General features: G+C 41.1%; 1 protein-coding gene across 1 annotated transcript in view; it reads right to left on the bottom strand.

Annotated features, from left to right (window-relative positions):
• Positions 1-16,753, bottom strand: part of LOC114562369 (teneurin-3) — a 197,416-nt gene that overhangs the window by 62,522 nt on the left and 118,141 nt on the right. The window contains exons 5-6 of the mRNA XM_028588749.1: positions 16,106-16,331; positions 7,888-8,126 (exon numbers count right to left, since the gene is read on the bottom strand). Of these exons, the coding sequence (XP_028444550.1) occupies positions 7,888-8,126; positions 16,106-16,331 (465 nt within the window). The remainder of the gene's footprint in view (positions 1-7,887; positions 8,127-16,105; positions 16,332-16,753) is intronic.

Here is a 16,753-nt window from a genome sequence, read left to right as displayed (position 1 = left end):
AAGGAAACATGTTAAACTGAAATACTATCTTTTTTGACAACAATGCTAATGTCAGTATTTTTTCTTTTTGAAATTTACATTCCGTGACGGAATTTATGTTTATTTTTTGGTCTGTGTGTTGTTATCAACGGCCCAGTTTGACAGGCAGGCCGGGTTGCCAGATATACCTGTAAAAATGTAAACCCAGCGCGCTACAGCTGTAACGGTAGTACAGCCATGAAAGCAGCAAACAAACGAACAGGATCAACGGAGATAGATTCTACATGACATAAAAAAAAGAAAACAGCATGTTTCTAACAGTTGCGTGACCAGAGACGTAACAACCCCCTGGTAAATATTGGAGATGTATTTGAAAGATGGAGACAGCTTAGATCCCAAAAGGACGCAGAGTTGGCTTATTTTCTCCTGAACAGGTAAGCATTAGCTTCATGCTAATTTATTACAGCTACTAGGGAAGGGCATTTTTTTGTCATTTCAACATTTGTGTACTCACATTGAATTATATAGCTAGAGTACCCAAGTTGGTTACTCGCAAAAACAATTGAGACATAGCCAGTAAAGTGATCCCGACTGGTCCTGGCTAACGCCGCCATGCTAACCCTGCTAACGTTACCAGGAGGACCAGGAAAGCAGCCCATGGCTGTTTACAGCGTGTAGCCTCTTCAGCGGCTGGAGCCGACAACGGTGAGTTATTTTAAACCACGAAAGGGGGGCTGTAAATCGGAAAGAGAGGACTGTGATTTTGCAGTGTGTTTAGCGATTGTTGCCGTAATTCTAAGCCAATGAAGTGTGTTCCGTCGGCAAGGTAGTGGTATTTTTAGCGTTCCGTATTGTAATTCTAAGCCGAGGAAGTGTGCCTGACTGGCGTGTGGAGAGGACAGTGAGGTTGTTGTGTTTTTAGCGGGTCATACTGTAATTTTAAGCTGAAAAAGTGTGTCTGACAGTTTGTCACAGAGCTCCGCGTGAGCACGGGCTTTTATGACTGTCAATATAGCCAGCATCTAACGTTAGCTACTCCTCTGTGCTGTGGAGTAATGTCTGGCTATGTGGGACTAGCATCTAACGTTAGCTACTCTGCTGTGCTGTGGAGTAATGTCTGGCTATGTGAGACTAGCATCTAACGTTAGCTACTCCGCTGTGCTGTGGAGTAACGTCTGGCTATGTGAGAAAAGCGTCTAGCAACATTGTTGTGAATGCTGCGGTCTCAGCCTGGCAACCCCCGTGAACTTCGAGTCTGGGCAGGAGGGGGCGGGGGAAACGACTCTCCAGTATTTTGAATTGGTAGTGCAGTAACTATTTTAACCGCTAGCTGCCAGTATTACATACAATATTACATATTGCACCTTTAAGCTGACTGGCAGAAGACAGGACATCACACTTTATCAAAGGAGACATGGAATGACAGACAGTGCTCTCAAACACAAGAGGTTGTTACCTTAAAGCTGAAGATGCTAAACACTTTCTTTTTTTTATTGTATTTATTATTTATTTGTTGTAATGCCTGCAGCTCTGTGAGGCTAAGCGGTGCTTTGAGCTCATAGCAAACATCAGCATGCTAATGTGTTCATAGTGACAAGGCTGACATGCTGATGTTTAGCAGGTTATATTTACCAGGCTCACCATCTTAGTTTTGTTTGCAAGCTAATAGTTAGTGCTAAACACAAAGTACAGCCGAGGACTGAAGGTTCTGCAGGTATTTGGCTATAAACCAAAGTGTAAAATTGAAACTTTGACCAAATGATTGCGCCAGATGAAAAGTCAGTCATCACTAACGTTATTAGAATTCATCCACTAGAGACAATGCATATCTGTAGCAAATTTGACTGCATTTCATCCAATAGCTGTCAAGATATTTCACTCTAACCTACAGATGTCAGCTTGGTGGCACCAAAGTAAAAGTCAGAGTCTAAAAACATATCCACTGGCTTGGTTCCTGATTGTAGATTTTAGTTCATTTAAAGGTCCCATGTTTTTTTTTTAACATTAATATGCATTCCCCCAGCCTGCCTATGGTCCCCCAGTGGCTCGAAATGGTGATAGGTGTAAACTGAGCCCTGAGTATCCTGCTCTGCCTTTGAGAAAATGAAAGCTCAGATGGGCTGATCTGGAATCTTGCTCCTTATGAGGTCATAAGGAGCAAGGTTACCTCCCCTTTCTCTGCTTTGCCCGCCCAAAGAATTTGGCCCGCCCATGAGAGAGAGACAACATGGCTTGCAAACATTGACATATATACAATGGACCAATAGACCCCGTTGCTCTGGACGGAGACCAGTGAAGGCTATTAGAAGCACTTTTCCGGTGATCACTTGCTTTACTGCGCAGCCTCCAACTGACAGAGACAACGTAAATGTGACGTGAGCAACGTGTCTGAAAGTTGTAAGTCTTCTGGTAGCTGTGACAAGAGAAATCTCAATCATTTCCAATCTTACAGAGACCGAGAGTGTAGGTATATGTAAGGAGATAACATAAGCACAGGCTAATTATTGCTAACTAACATGCTAGTTAACATTAGTAATTAAACCTAAACAGCTAATGTAAGTCGAAACCGCCTGCGAGCTTCTCCTGTACTGTACGGTAATTCCTCTACTGTGCGACAGTAGGTCACTTGGTTATGACACAATCGTTAGCTTATTTTTACTGCTACAGAGCTATAACGTGAGGTACAAGGTAATGGAGCCTTTTATACATTGTCGTGTTTCTTTATAAATAAACAATGGACAATTAGAGTCTTTAAACGCTTCAGATATAAAGTTATTCGCAGTCAAGTGACGTAAAAAAAAAATGGCGGCCAGTGTAATGCTAACAAAAGGTGATCGCTTTGTAGCAACAAAATGGCGCCATCGGAGGTTCGCGTTCTGAAGCGAAGCTTACCCCCTTGCTTGCAAACAAGCAAAGTTGCAGTTGGTCAAGGCCACACCCCACCCCCCCTCTTTCCTCCTCGAATGGCATTTAAAGCAACAGACACAGAAATGGCACGTCCTGAGGAAAAGCTCATTGTGGGACTGGCTTCGGGAAAGAGATTTCAGATACAGTATTGGGGGACCACTAAGGCCTATATAAAAGCATCCAAAAAGCAGCATGTCATAGGACTTTTAACATGAGTAGTCCAGAGACTCTCTACAGCTTAACATTGTGCACTGACATCTTCCAGTGTCACCACATTTCCATGTGTGTGGCAGTGGGCTCTTGTGTATCAGACACACCACAGAACCAAGAGCCTTCCCCTCTTCACTGCTCTTAGTGTGCCAGGACCTGAATCCCCACTTACCTCATGAACAAATTGCTTTGAGGTGAATAGCCCTCAATTTTTTTAATTTGCATAAGTTATTCCTGCAGCCTAGGCCAGTTCAATTATTATGTATGGCCCATGAGCAATTCTCTTCCTGAGCAAGAAGCTGCAGAAGCTAGCCTCTAATCTCGGAAGTCAAAATTTGCCCTGTGGAACACCTCGGCTGACCACGAATGGGAGGTTGAAAGTTCACAACAGGTTTATTTGAGCTCTGACATCAACATGGTATTAAGTGTAAAGAAGCACAAACACTTTTGCACTGGAAAATGTTAACATGAGCCCCAGATAATCCTGCGGGCTGCTCTCACAGCAGATTCTCTATCTTGTGCATATGATTCTTGGTGGTGTTGTTACCTGGAAAATACAGCACTGATTATGCTATTCTTTGTATGAAAAATAAACAATTGATATTATTAATTATTCAGCTAAGCAACCCAAGGCATTAAAAACATAAATGTGTAAAACGTGTTCCCTGTTAAAATATGCAGAGGACGCCATTTGGATGGCCATCGTCACCAAAAATAATTAGTCCATTTACCATAGAGAGAGGTGGCCCATCTGGAGTCATAGTGTGCCAACAACAACTTGGAGCTCAACAGCCTCAAAATTAAGATAAACATTGTTTCATGCTGGAACCTGCCTGCACATCTCCCCAGAAACATCCCTGGGGGACTCCTCGAAATAATCTGCACAGCTCAGAGCATGACTAAGATGTTCTCTGGGATAGTATCTCCAACAACCTCAAATGGAATGACAACATCGTAAACACAAGACAAGGTATGTCTTCCTGGTCCTGTGGCAATTAAAGCTATTTCCCCTTCTCCTTCCGTTAGTCTCTGTGGGATTTCTTGATTTTTTTATTTGTATTATATTAGTTTTTTAAGCCTTCCAACACAGTACTTAACACCGACGAGTGGAGCCGTCCGTATCATCTACTCTCGTCTGGTAACTGGCACGGCATTGTTCAAACCAAAAGTGCCCAACATGCCAACACTGTTATGAGGGCCATCACTTTAATAAACCAGCCTTCAATGAAAATCATTTGAATAAGCCCAGATGGATTTTCTTCTTTTCTGATAAATAGATTTTTTTCTGGTACAAGGTTCCAGGGAATTAGTTTCTTTCAAAAAATATGCACTTTTACAAAGCAACTGATAACTCAAAAAAATCCATGCTTTATTTAAAGACACATTTAACTAATATATTCTCTCTCTCTCTTTCTCTCTCTCTCTCTCTCTCTCTCTCTACATATACATATATATATGTCTGACAAATATCAGACAAAAGAAGTGTATTTTCTTATAAACATTTCAATCAGCCATGCTCAGTGAGGACATTGTTCACTTTTGGTTTTGTTTGAGCAGTTCAATTTCCAAGAATCCACATGCTGTTTCTGCATCCAATCAGAGCATCAAAGCTGGACTCGGTCCTGATTGGCCTCCCCCTGTATCTGAACAATTACTGAAATCCTTCCTATCAGGCCAGTTCGCAGAACACGAACTGGAAAGCCTCACCTCAGCAGGTTTACCTCATTTGAATTACAGGAGCTCCTGTTGTCAGTCAGCCAGTATACAGTTTTGTGACACACTGTTTTTCAAATTTATTCAATAAAAGAATAAACATCTTACCTAAACTAAAAAAATATCATAAGGCATAATAGTCTTAACCTAAGCTACAGGACAAAACAATGTTAAAAAATGAATAACGTGGTACAGTAAACTTCAAACACAGTCCCATTTTAACATACAACAGATGCAGCTGTGCCTGTATTTGTCTTTGAGTTTGTCTTTGTACTAATGGGACTATGTGAGCTGACAGTGGAAAAGTATTAAAGCATGAGTGCACATTGTATCTATTTGAGTCATTGCACCTGGCAGGTGAATTGGCGGTGGATGAAAGAGAGAGGAAGTCGTGGAAACATTCTCAGACACCTTAGGCAAGTGGCAGAGGGCTGTTTCACACCACACACACACACACACACCCAGACAAACACACACACACACACACACACACACACACACACACACACACACACACACACACACACACACACACACACACACACACACACACACACACACACACACACACACAAAAGGAGCTGTAGCACCATCACACACTCTGGAATCAGGCCAACATACAATTCCCAAACATCCGACAGGTCTACAATTAAACAAGATGGTGATTGTTGAGATGAAAATGTTGTGAATGAATTCAATCTGCTAAAAGTGTTAGCGACAACAGCTGAACAAATGACTGTTTCGGCTCATTTTCCCTGTGTAAACTGAGCAGATCCGTCACAGGCACAAGTGCAAATAAAAATAGCAACTGATTCCTACACACAGAGAAACAGCTTAGTTATAAAACATATGTATACATCCATGCTAATTTTATGATATAAGATCATGAACGACAACAAGTAACAAAACAGTTAAGTCAATAAAGGGATTGTGAATATTGATATTGCACATTTACGATCTCTCCTCCAAGAGAGTGCTTCCCTTTCTATTCACCAATAAAACACTGGTTATAGGATCTTCCCAACAAGCCCATATTTCTCCTTATACAACTGTGTCACATTTCCCCTGCCTCCAAGCTGGATGAATACTTATATATCTGTTCAGGGAGAGAGAGGCACAGTGTAAAGATTAAGGGCTTGGATGACAAGGGAGTGCATGAGGAGACATGAATCTGTAACGGGTTTATTGCTGTGGTCAAGATTCTAAAGGTTAGCAAGAAGTCAGCTTTGACACATGGTGTAAAAAAAAACCCGTCCGAAAGCCTTTCTTATAGGAAATAATGCCCCAAGGAAGGGAAGAGAATTAGCATTAGTTTATGTTTTTGGCCAAGATAAAAGCATTTCCTGTTCCTGACAGAATAAGCAAGTTTTGGTTCTTGGACAACAAAGGCTTTGTGGACCAAGGTCTTTTTTAAAGACAAAGTGTGTAGGACTGTTTCCTTTGTAAAAGAGTTCAGGTCCTCAACTTGTGTTTCATTTTGATGTTGCCATCTGTGCTGGCCATTTGAACTGCCTGTTTCAACAGGAACCCCTAAGGACATTCATTCTGTGAACTGGGGATCAGAAGTATGGGGATGATGCACAGCCCCATGTCAATGGGAAACAGACAGAAATGTCTTGTTGGAAAGTGTACTCGGGCCATGTCTGCATATCTGACTCAGAGCTTAGTCAGACAGACGCTACTGAATCATATCAGGACATCTGCAATTTCTGCAAAAGGGAAAAGGCAGTGAAATAGAAATACTCCTGGCAGAGATCAAACTTCATACAGATTAAGAGGCATGCTGGCTACATTCCCTCTAGGCAGCTTGTCTATCATTTGTTCCGTTTGACCGAATGACATGTCTAAAGATTGTCTAATGCCACCGCAGATAATGGAGTCATGTTTTCTCTCCCTGAAACTGAAAGAAATGTCGCTTCTGGCACACAAACTGCTGGTTTTCATGCACCGGAATGACAGCTTGTACTGCACCTCCACATCAGACAATAAGTATTCAGTGGCAACATTCATGCCAAAGCCTTGGTGTATAATTTTGTCTGGTTAGATAGCTTATTTGTTTCAAATGCACAGTGTTAAGATGTCAAAATTCCAATTCCAATGAAGTTGGGATGTTGTGCAAAACGTAAATACGTAAATGACGTTAGGACGTACAATACAATGATTTGCAAGTCATTGTATGACGTTGTTACGTACAATTTTGTTACTATTGTTTTAATTTACGTTTTACACAACGTCCCAACTTCATTGGAATTGGGGTTTGTAAATTGCTACCATGGAGCTATCGTAGACTGCAAGTTTAGGCCAGTAGGAGTGTGGCCTTAAAGTTACGATGCTAACGTGTCATCAACCATACATATTAGTTGGGGAGAACATGTAGTAAAAGCGAGACAGTAAGAGTGCATCTGTACTTCAGACAGAGACAAAAGCAGAGCAGCGTTAAAGTCTTTTGGGGTAGGTCCAAGTCAAGCCTTAACTCCTTGACAAGTCATCAGCTAATGAGTCTTTATAAACAAATTGCAAGTCAAGATGAAAAGACTTTCAGGTCTGAATGCTGACCATTAAAACGGCATGGTTTATGCTTTTGACATTTTCCTTTCGAAGCTATTTTTAATTGTATTTTTTTTCCTTTGTTAGAACCAAGTCCCTTCAATACAAACGTCTAATAATTAAATATGCCAGAAATGACTTTTGCTGTCTTGTTACTTTTTGTTGTTACAGAGTCTCACATCAAAGTCAAGTCTATGAATGTTTTTGCTTTTCAGTCCCAAATGTCAAGACTTCAGGGAGTCAAGTCTCAAGCATTTATGTCTCACATCCTAATTTTTGTGACTTACCACAGTATATGTCTGACTGTGGAAATGTGTGTGTGTGCGTTCAAAAGAGACACAACTAGCTGACGTATAGCTCTCATTAATATCATAATCTTAATAATGTCCCATAATCTGTCATGCACTGTTTTCTAATGTTGTTATTTGGCTTTTTGTGATTTGCGAACAGCTTATCTTTGAATTCTGCTTATGCATGATGTAATGCAACTAGATTTCAAAATGTATGCCAAACATCAAAACTCATCCTTACCTATGCAGTAGCAGAGAATGATGGACAGAACCACAGCTATCCCCACAGCGATCAGGGCGGTGCACTTCCAGGAGCAGTGTTTAGGGGACTTCTTGAATTTGAAAGCCCCTCTCGACAGGCTGTTTCTGGGCAAAGGGCGCGCCGGTGTGGAGTAAACTGTCCCTGTTGCCATGGTGTAACCAGGGGCTGCTGCGCCAAAGAAAGGTGTTGTTCCTGTGCCCGTTTTAAAAAGAAAGTGCCTGTAGAGAGAAAAGAAAAGAAAAAAGAAATAGGCAAAAAGTAAAAAACTGTAAAATGAGTGATGGTTCAAAACAGCATCCCAAAAGTTAAATGCTAGATCTGCAACTGCATGTGTCCATTTTTGTCAAAATGTTCTTCAGTTGAATCAAAGACCCCAATTTGTTCATGTCCTGTCCCCAATCTGTCCTCAATAGCTCAAAGCAAGTCCAGTTATATTCAAATAGCCAAAAACAAATACAAAAAAAAGAATCCCTAAAATACAGTATACTCTACAATACTGGTAACTCCCATGTGTATCACACCGCAAGAGGAACTGGGTTAAATTCTAATATTCAGTTTAATCCTGACATTGGAAGAGGTGAACAAAAAGTACCTCATAAAAACAATCATCTCCCACTTGCCCTTTTACAACTGGGCCTTTGCTAATAGCCCATTATACCTGGGGTAATTAAGAGGGTTTAATCAAATGCACTACGGAGTGATCGTCCTATTAACTTTTAAACCCCACGTGAAAAGCTCTTAAGTAAATGAATTAAGCCTTGTTGCCACTCTTGCCACTACTTAGAGATTAATACCAAAATGCCTCTAGGCTTATGGGGACAGCCAGCGATATTGGACAGATTGACCATGCATTGCACACGTTCCTCCAATCCAGAATTGTAGAAGTTCATTCTTAAGACGTCCATTTTTGGTTAAAAAATAAATAAAATACATTGCCAAGCAATATCTCCTACTTTGTAGATTAAGTAGTCTTGCTTCTTCAAATGATAGGTCTCTAATGGAGCTCTAAATTAAAGTCTTAAATTCTTCACCAAGATTACTTTAGGAGTTGATTTTAAAACATGACTCGTGCTGATAAATAATACCAATATTAAAAAATTTGAATAAACTATTTGTACAACACAACCTTTATTATTCAGTTGAGGGTCGCTTTGCAGGATTTCTCCTTCAAACTCACACACAAAATTACACCTGAGAGTACCTGCCCAAAACCACCTCAGCAATATCGTTTCAACTGGAACAGCTGGGGGTTAAGTGCCTTGCTCAAGGGCACCTCAACATAGGGTAATTTAAGTGGGGTAAGTGTTACAATATAATTTCGGAGAGTAAGGGCCAGAGTAAGCAGTCCTCTTTTCTTGCAGCCTCGGTTTCTGCTAAAAGTCTTACATAACGTTTTACAGTGTTTTAAGTATCCTATAGATCCCAGGAGGAAGGGTTGCCATGGTAACCACCAATTTGAATACGCCAATAAACTGATAAGGCCATGTTTGTCCATCAATTATTTGTGCAGCATCTGTGAAGTCTCCATGTAAATTGTGTCAAGGCTTTTTTTAATCCCGACTGAATCTGTACTAAAAGAGCTTGAGAAGGGCTAATTAGGGAATAATCTGAAGCTGAGTAGTTAAGAACCCAAAATCCATGTAGAGGCACTTACTGATCACAGTTTCCCTGATTGTTTGATAGGAACGGTGGGTCAACATGCCTGAAACAGTTTCATTAACTATAATATTCTTTTAGTTGGACTAAATGTTGTTTTTGAAGACTTCCTACTCTTAGCGATCCAAAAACATGTTCAGCGAAGTCAGTTATCAGATATTTGTTAAATCCTTTTAACAGGTTTGTTTTACAAAGGACACATCATAAACCTACACAGGGTTTTTCCTGGCTCAGAATGGGCCTTTTGGGGGGACGGGGGACTAGCACGGCAGTAAGCATGATAGGTCCGTGTACGGTAAATTACTCTGCGTTACCTTATTTGACAGAAATCTATGCACTGACGTGTTATTTCTGACAATTTCATAAACAAAAATGTATATTATGCTTGAGTAAATAAAGCCAATTAACAAAATTAACAAAACTGGTTTAAAAAAAAAATTAAAATATTTAAGAGGGGGAGGGGGCGCCAAACATTCCTCTATGCAGAAAAAACCCTGCCTACACCATAATGGATTGCTCATATGTCAGCCCTGTCGCTGATATTTCAGCTATTTCCAATCTCCTGTGAGGATATCTCTGGGCTAAAACCTCCTCTGATCAATTCTTGACTAAAAGAACAAATGTCAGATTTGGATCCACTGTCTCCTTGATGCCCCGATTGACAAGTGCTGTCAAGACAGGGATTCCATTGAAAGGTTACAGTATGTCACTGCTGGAATGACAATGCTCAGGGCATGTGCAAACCTGGGAGACATTCAGATTCTTCGATCTGGAACAATCTGTAGTATTGCTGCGGCAGACTCTGTAATTTTCAGTTGGGTATGAATGAATTGAGGTCAAAACTTGCACAACGTCGGAGGCGGCAGACGTGTAGTCAGACACACAGGCAAATAGACTCCGCTATCTGGGGAGTTAAGTGTAAGTGGATGCAATCTGATGACACAGACAGAAAAGGAACGTGATGGTGTGAGTTCATGAGGTGACTACCAATTGCAATGATGTAGAGACAGTTTTGCCTGTAAAGTAAAATGTCTCTTTATGTGTCTTATTCATGAAAAGATATGAGTACATGATGTCCTGATGGGCCCAAAGTCAAAGACACATCTGTAGTACAGTGCTAGGGCACGTAACCAGAGGGCATAATGTTACTAACTACTAAACTAAATAATGGAAAACTGTAATAATATGTTTCAAAACATATGCAAAAAAATCATAACATAGTGCTTATTTGCACAATTTAGTAATTGAACAATCTGAACGCACGTATACTTACCAGAAACATATGGCACGCTGTGGGAGGTTTAAAACGAGAAAGTCAGCTATATTTCAGTCATTTATATCCCTTTCCCTTTGTATGAGCGAGAGTAAAGTGAAACTAAAAGCTGTCAGAATCTGTGTGTATCAGCGTCACCGAGACTAATTCCTGCACTGAACGTTTATTGCACTAGCGCTTAATATAATTCTAGCGTTGATGTTTTTTCAACAGTGGACCAGTGTAAATGTCTGCAGCTTTGTACACTGGATGACCGGCTAATTGATTACAGCCAGTGTGATGCAACATGGCACATTACTATGCTAATCCAGCCAAACCAAGTGATGGCAATGTGGTGTGCTTTGAGAGAGAGAGAGAGAGAGAGAGAGAGAGAGCGAGAGAGAAGAAAAAGAGACAATCGAGAGTGTGGGACTGAGGGGGAAAGAGAGCGCCTGAATGGCTGTGTGTCAGTGTGATCGCAGTGCGATTGTGTGCACGCCTGTCTGTCCCATTGAGAAACCTATAACACAAAAGCAGCAGCCAGCCTGGTCTCCTCTGCTCTCACAACATTGCTTGTCATCAGGATGACATTTGAAAACATCCTCATAGAAGACAAAAGACTAAACAGTGAGTGGGTGGATTTGTCTGCGGCTAAGCTCAAGCTGGAAGGGTGAGAGAGCACACTAGAAACAATGCAAATTGAAGCCCTCAGAATATGTAATCTGCCTATTAGCCACTGTTCTGTGTTAGCATTAGCATTTCAAGGTGAGAGCTGGAATAATCAGGCTGCTTTAATCCGTAGCAGGAAAAAAGACTACAGATGTGGCGGGCATCGCGGCGGCTCGTTTTCTCGTTACTCGCTGCTGTCGCTCTCCCCCAGAACACCACCTGCCCTCTCAACAGGGGGCAGCTAGCAGGTGCTATTCTGTTACAGATAGCTCCGCACCCACGTGATGGTATTTCAGTCCCGGCGAGCTTTTCTTTGCCGTCCTGCCCACGGAGATCAGCGTGGTGCCATCTTGAGTCGCTCCTTCCGAGTGCTCGGATTGTTTGCACATGGACTTTATTATATTGAACGAGTTTGATTGGCATAAGAAGGGCTAAGCTCTTATGTACATACATTTTAGCTACTGCAGGTTCAATTTGCAATTTATAATGACTTTTTTATATGTTGAACTATGACTCCTCACTATATCCGCTGTTCATTGTTGGCAAAAATCATCTGGACCAGATGCACTTCACGTTGCCAGCAGCAGCATCAGCATCAGCTGTAGATTATACAGTAGCCTAAAATAAGAGGCAAATATTGCATTACTCTGGAATCACCACAGATATGTGTGCTTGGCACCGAAGATGTTGGCAAAATAAATAAAAAGGAAAACACACGAGAAAAAGAAAAAAATATGTCTTGAGGATTACCACTTTGTCTACACCATCATCCCCTTTGGCAGGTAACCAGCCATCACTGCAAGCTCATTTCTATTCCAAAAGGCTAGTTGGCTGGTATCTTACACATTACTAATCAGTCCTGGTGTGATCCTGACAGCGTGGCTGGTCTAGAAATAAAGTTCAATTTTCCTCCTCTGATATGAAGCTTGACTGTCTGACTCATGATTTACATGTGCATCCAACACAAACAACCGCACACAAACACACACACACACACACACACACACACACACACACACACACACACACAAACCAAATCCTACTCGGATTACCTCTGCTATTCTTTTTCACCCCAGAGAACAATTCTAACACGTTTTTCATCAGGAAAATGTTCTGTCTGTGGGACACTGTACCACATGATGATTTTAGAGCTGAGACATAATTTCATTTCACAAAAGGACTCCCTTGACATATGAATCCAACGGGGATTGACAGCACATTTATAACTGCAACGTGTGGCTGGGCAGGCCTTCAAAAGACGCAGAAATGTCAAATCGACTGTTCTAGCTGAACCTAAGTGGAAAAAAAAATGCTGAAGTGGGCTCCAAAGGACATACATATGTAAGAGCAGAAGCGTACCTGTATCTTTTCAGTGGAGCACTTATAGTGCTTATAGCTCTCACCATAAAAGGTATAAAACATAGGAATTTCACCCATACTGGTATATTCTATTTTAAACAATGGATTAAGTACTGCTCAAGAATAATTACCGTATGTGCATCAGTCTCTTGAGGGACATGGCAATTCATTTTATAATGAAATTCAATGGAATATTTCTAATTGAAAATATCTGAAAAACGATTTTAGTGAAGCTGAGGGGTTTATTAAAAGTACTCCACACACTTTAAAGATCTGAATGTCTCCTCTGCACTTGAGAACTGCAACGAACAGGAAGCAGTATTACTGCTCTGTTCCTCACTAATTGAGCCCTTTAAATTGAGTGGTCTTCTTTAGAATAAAGCAGACAAAAGCTGAAGTAGAATCATTTCATTTCATTTCATCAAGTGTAAAACCTGGATTTCTCATGGTAACGGATAACAGAAATTCACCTGATTCTTTTTTTTATAACGTATACATGTTCTTGGGAATTGCTACATTTTCAAATTTACAGTACAAACAAGTATAGACTCAATGTTTGTCGTTGATTGTTTCCCTTTTTATTTTTCCAGAGCTGTAAAAAAAGGATTCACTTGTCTAAAGCATATGTTTGATCTTTTTAAATTGCAAGAGTAAATGAGCCAAAATGTAACTCGGTGTCCTAACAGAGCTTTGACAGTACGATCACAGTGAGATCAGTGACTTCATTCACTCACCATATAATAATGAGCAGTTGTTGCAGTTGCTGTTACTTTGTGCAGCCCTTCACTCATTTAAAAGAACACTGAAAGCTATTCACAGTGAAAGCTAGTTGGTATTGAGTCAAATTAGCACACTTGTGCTTTGAACGCTAGCACTTTTATGGGAGGTCACACGCACATAATTCATTAATGCTAATTGCTGCAAAAGTAGCTAATGCTGTCAAATGGGTGCTTTCTTTTCAGGAAGTCATGTCGAATGAAATACAAGATCATAGCATTGTGATTCATATTTGACACTTTTTTTAATCAACTGCCTTGTACAGAATCATTTACTGTCTGCACATGATGTGACCACATACACTGTGTTGCATAAGCAACTAGAATTACCACCTTGTGGTTGCATTCCTGCACCAACCAGTCAAGTTCCAGTTTAGATCCATGTCTGTCCAGACTTGTATACAGTAATATACTGTATGTAGTTAACATTTTTTAACGCTATTTAATAAAAAGGCATTATATGTATTTTTTGGCAAAACGTACATGCTTCACACACATCTTCAACCCTGGAGCATAGAATAACATGGGCACCAAAGGTTAGTGTGACCACTTCAGTATACAACTAGAAGTGAAATATGCTCACAAGCTCCCCTTCGGAGTTAAATTCTGAGTTAAATGGTTAAATCATGGACAGAAAAGTGTTTGTGCAGAACATTATGATGTCACGGTGAAGTTGACCTTTGACCTTTTGGATATTATTATGGCTGCTCTCTGGTGTTTAGCGCCGCCCAACATGATTGTGATTTTTTAAAGAAATGGCAATAAACCAGAGCATGTTTTTCTTCTATCCAGAAATGTTGTGTGGACCAGCCAGACCTTTCTCCGCAGCCCTGTGGCGGGCTTACGTACAAACACACACGGATCTCGCTGATGCAGAGGCATAATAAAAGCCATGTCAATGTTAAGGATTCAAAAGAGATTCACATCCCTTTGGTACCTGAGGCTACCGGCATGTGTGTTGTGCCAGAGCCTAAAAACCCCTGAAGGCATCCTAATAAATACTTTCAGAAGCTTCTGTTTACATTTCCCAACCTGGTAGTTTTCTTGACGTCTGCAATTATGTGGGGAACTGGGTCTTCCCTTTTGGCCCCGTTGGTTTGCAGCAGCTCTCAGTTCCCACCCACTGACAAGCACTTGATTTAGAGTCCACTGTGGTGATAGTGATTTATGCCTCCGCTGATGATAGGTGTGCACATATTGTTTTGTCGATACGACTAAGACAGCTCAAGGTCATTGCGCGGTTAGTATTCAATCACTGCATCTTCCCCAGCAAGTGAAACTGTCACTACACATCCCAATTGATTCAGTCAGATCATAAGAGGTTGTTACTCCATGCTGCCACAGACAAAATTCAAAGTTTACATTTATCTAAGCCTCAGAAAGGCTACCCTGTGCCAGGGAAATATCAGGCTAGAATGCAATCATCTACTCAAGGCCATTTCTGAGTCACAGCGCAATGTACCACACTTCATTAGCCAGGATATTTTGAGCTCACTGATTAAGAGAGATGTAACTGATGTTTCAGGAGGAAAACTTGGCCGAGTTTCTTTTAACAAAGTAGGATCTTGCACAGCATTTTCACATAGCACACAATTCCCTTATCAAGTCCCTTGTTAAGTTATAGGCTCTCTGATTTGAACAGGCAAGCTCTCTGACTCTGATCACGCACCCTGCTTCTGAGTGTAGCAAAAGGACTATGAACACTTGACAACATTATTCTCAACACAGTAGAAAAATGCATCCTGTTTAGCAAACTCATTGGGAAGCATATTAATGAATTAACATTTTATTATCAACCTATTTTTTTGGAGGAATAGCACTAAAAACATTAAGAAAATCATCAGGTGTTAATACTGATTGTTTACTTGAATTGACTTTTTTCTCCGCCATTTAGTCAATGGCAATTCCCAGCGTGTTTCACAGTACCGTTATTGCCAGTTGTCTCGGGGAGGATGTAGACTCATACATCATGAGTTCCGAGCATTTCTTTTCAGCAGACAGCAAGAAATGCTGCTGGAGTTTAACATGAGGTTCACGCTATCTAACACTGAACTTTATCCTGCCAAGGTGGGTGATACTTATTGTGTGCTTTCCCGAAACCTTTTGCACGTCGGCCAAATGATGAAAGTGTGGTAGAGCCACAAAAGCACAAGCATTAATATGAAGCTGCATGTTTGTCAACAAAAAACACACAGCTGGTTTAATTATGACTAACCCTGACTGTGAGTCTTATGAATAATGGCCAATATCTGAAAAACTCATCAAACAGGCCAGTGGATTAAGCACACAGGCCAGAAGTAACAAATAAGGCAAACAAGCTATCAAATTTAATGATTAAAATATAGTTACAGCTACCGTTATGGCAACTTGACCCCTGCTCATTTATTTCACATCATTTTGTTTTCTGAGTCAGTGAAAGTGGCTTCATAATAACACCTGGAGCTGAATTTCCCAGTTCTGTTGTAGGTCATTGTGGGTCACTTACCTGCTCTCCAGGGCCACATTGCTGCCCAGGACCCAGCTGTCCTGCAGCTGGACGCATTCCGCCGTACTCTGCAAGTCGGCCGCCAGGCCGGCTGAGGGCGGCGGGCTTGGGCTCCTCTGATTGGCCAGTGAGCTGCGGCTCAGGGACGTGATGGACGGATGCTGCTTGTGTGGGGGAGGGGCTGGTGGGAGAGGAGGCGGGCCTTGCTGACTAGATAGATGGTCACCTGGAGTGAAGCAGAGGGAAAGGGACATCAGCATGTATAGTCAAGAGACTGGGTTACTAAAAGACAGCAGATGGATAAGACTGTGCATCTGCCTGGTATGTAAAATATGTCAGCATGCAGCCACCTAACAGACCCAGAAAAGTAAATACAACCAAGAGCAAGACATTAAAATGGGATGCAACCACTGCAAAAAGAAGGGAAATAAGAGCTGCTTTTATGGCGACACACATAATAATTGTCACAAAACGACACACGGCTGACAGTTGGGTTCTCTTAAACAGAAGGTCACTTAGAGAGGCAGCTGTTCTTTTATGGGCGCTTAACGCAATGTTTCACATTTGATTACAGCCAGAGAAGACTCTCAAATAACTAATGACCAGAACATCCATTAGAGCTCTGAGAGAACAGGTTTTCCAATTTCA

Source organism: Perca flavescens, chromosome 10 (assembly GCF_004354835.1).
Source record: "Perca flavescens isolate YP-PL-M2 chromosome 10, PFLA_1.0, whole genome shotgun sequence".
NCBI classification, from domain to species: domain Eukaryota; kingdom Metazoa; phylum Chordata; class Actinopteri; order Perciformes; family Percidae; genus Perca; species Perca flavescens.
This window is presented reverse-complemented; position numbering and strand designations above follow the sequence as displayed.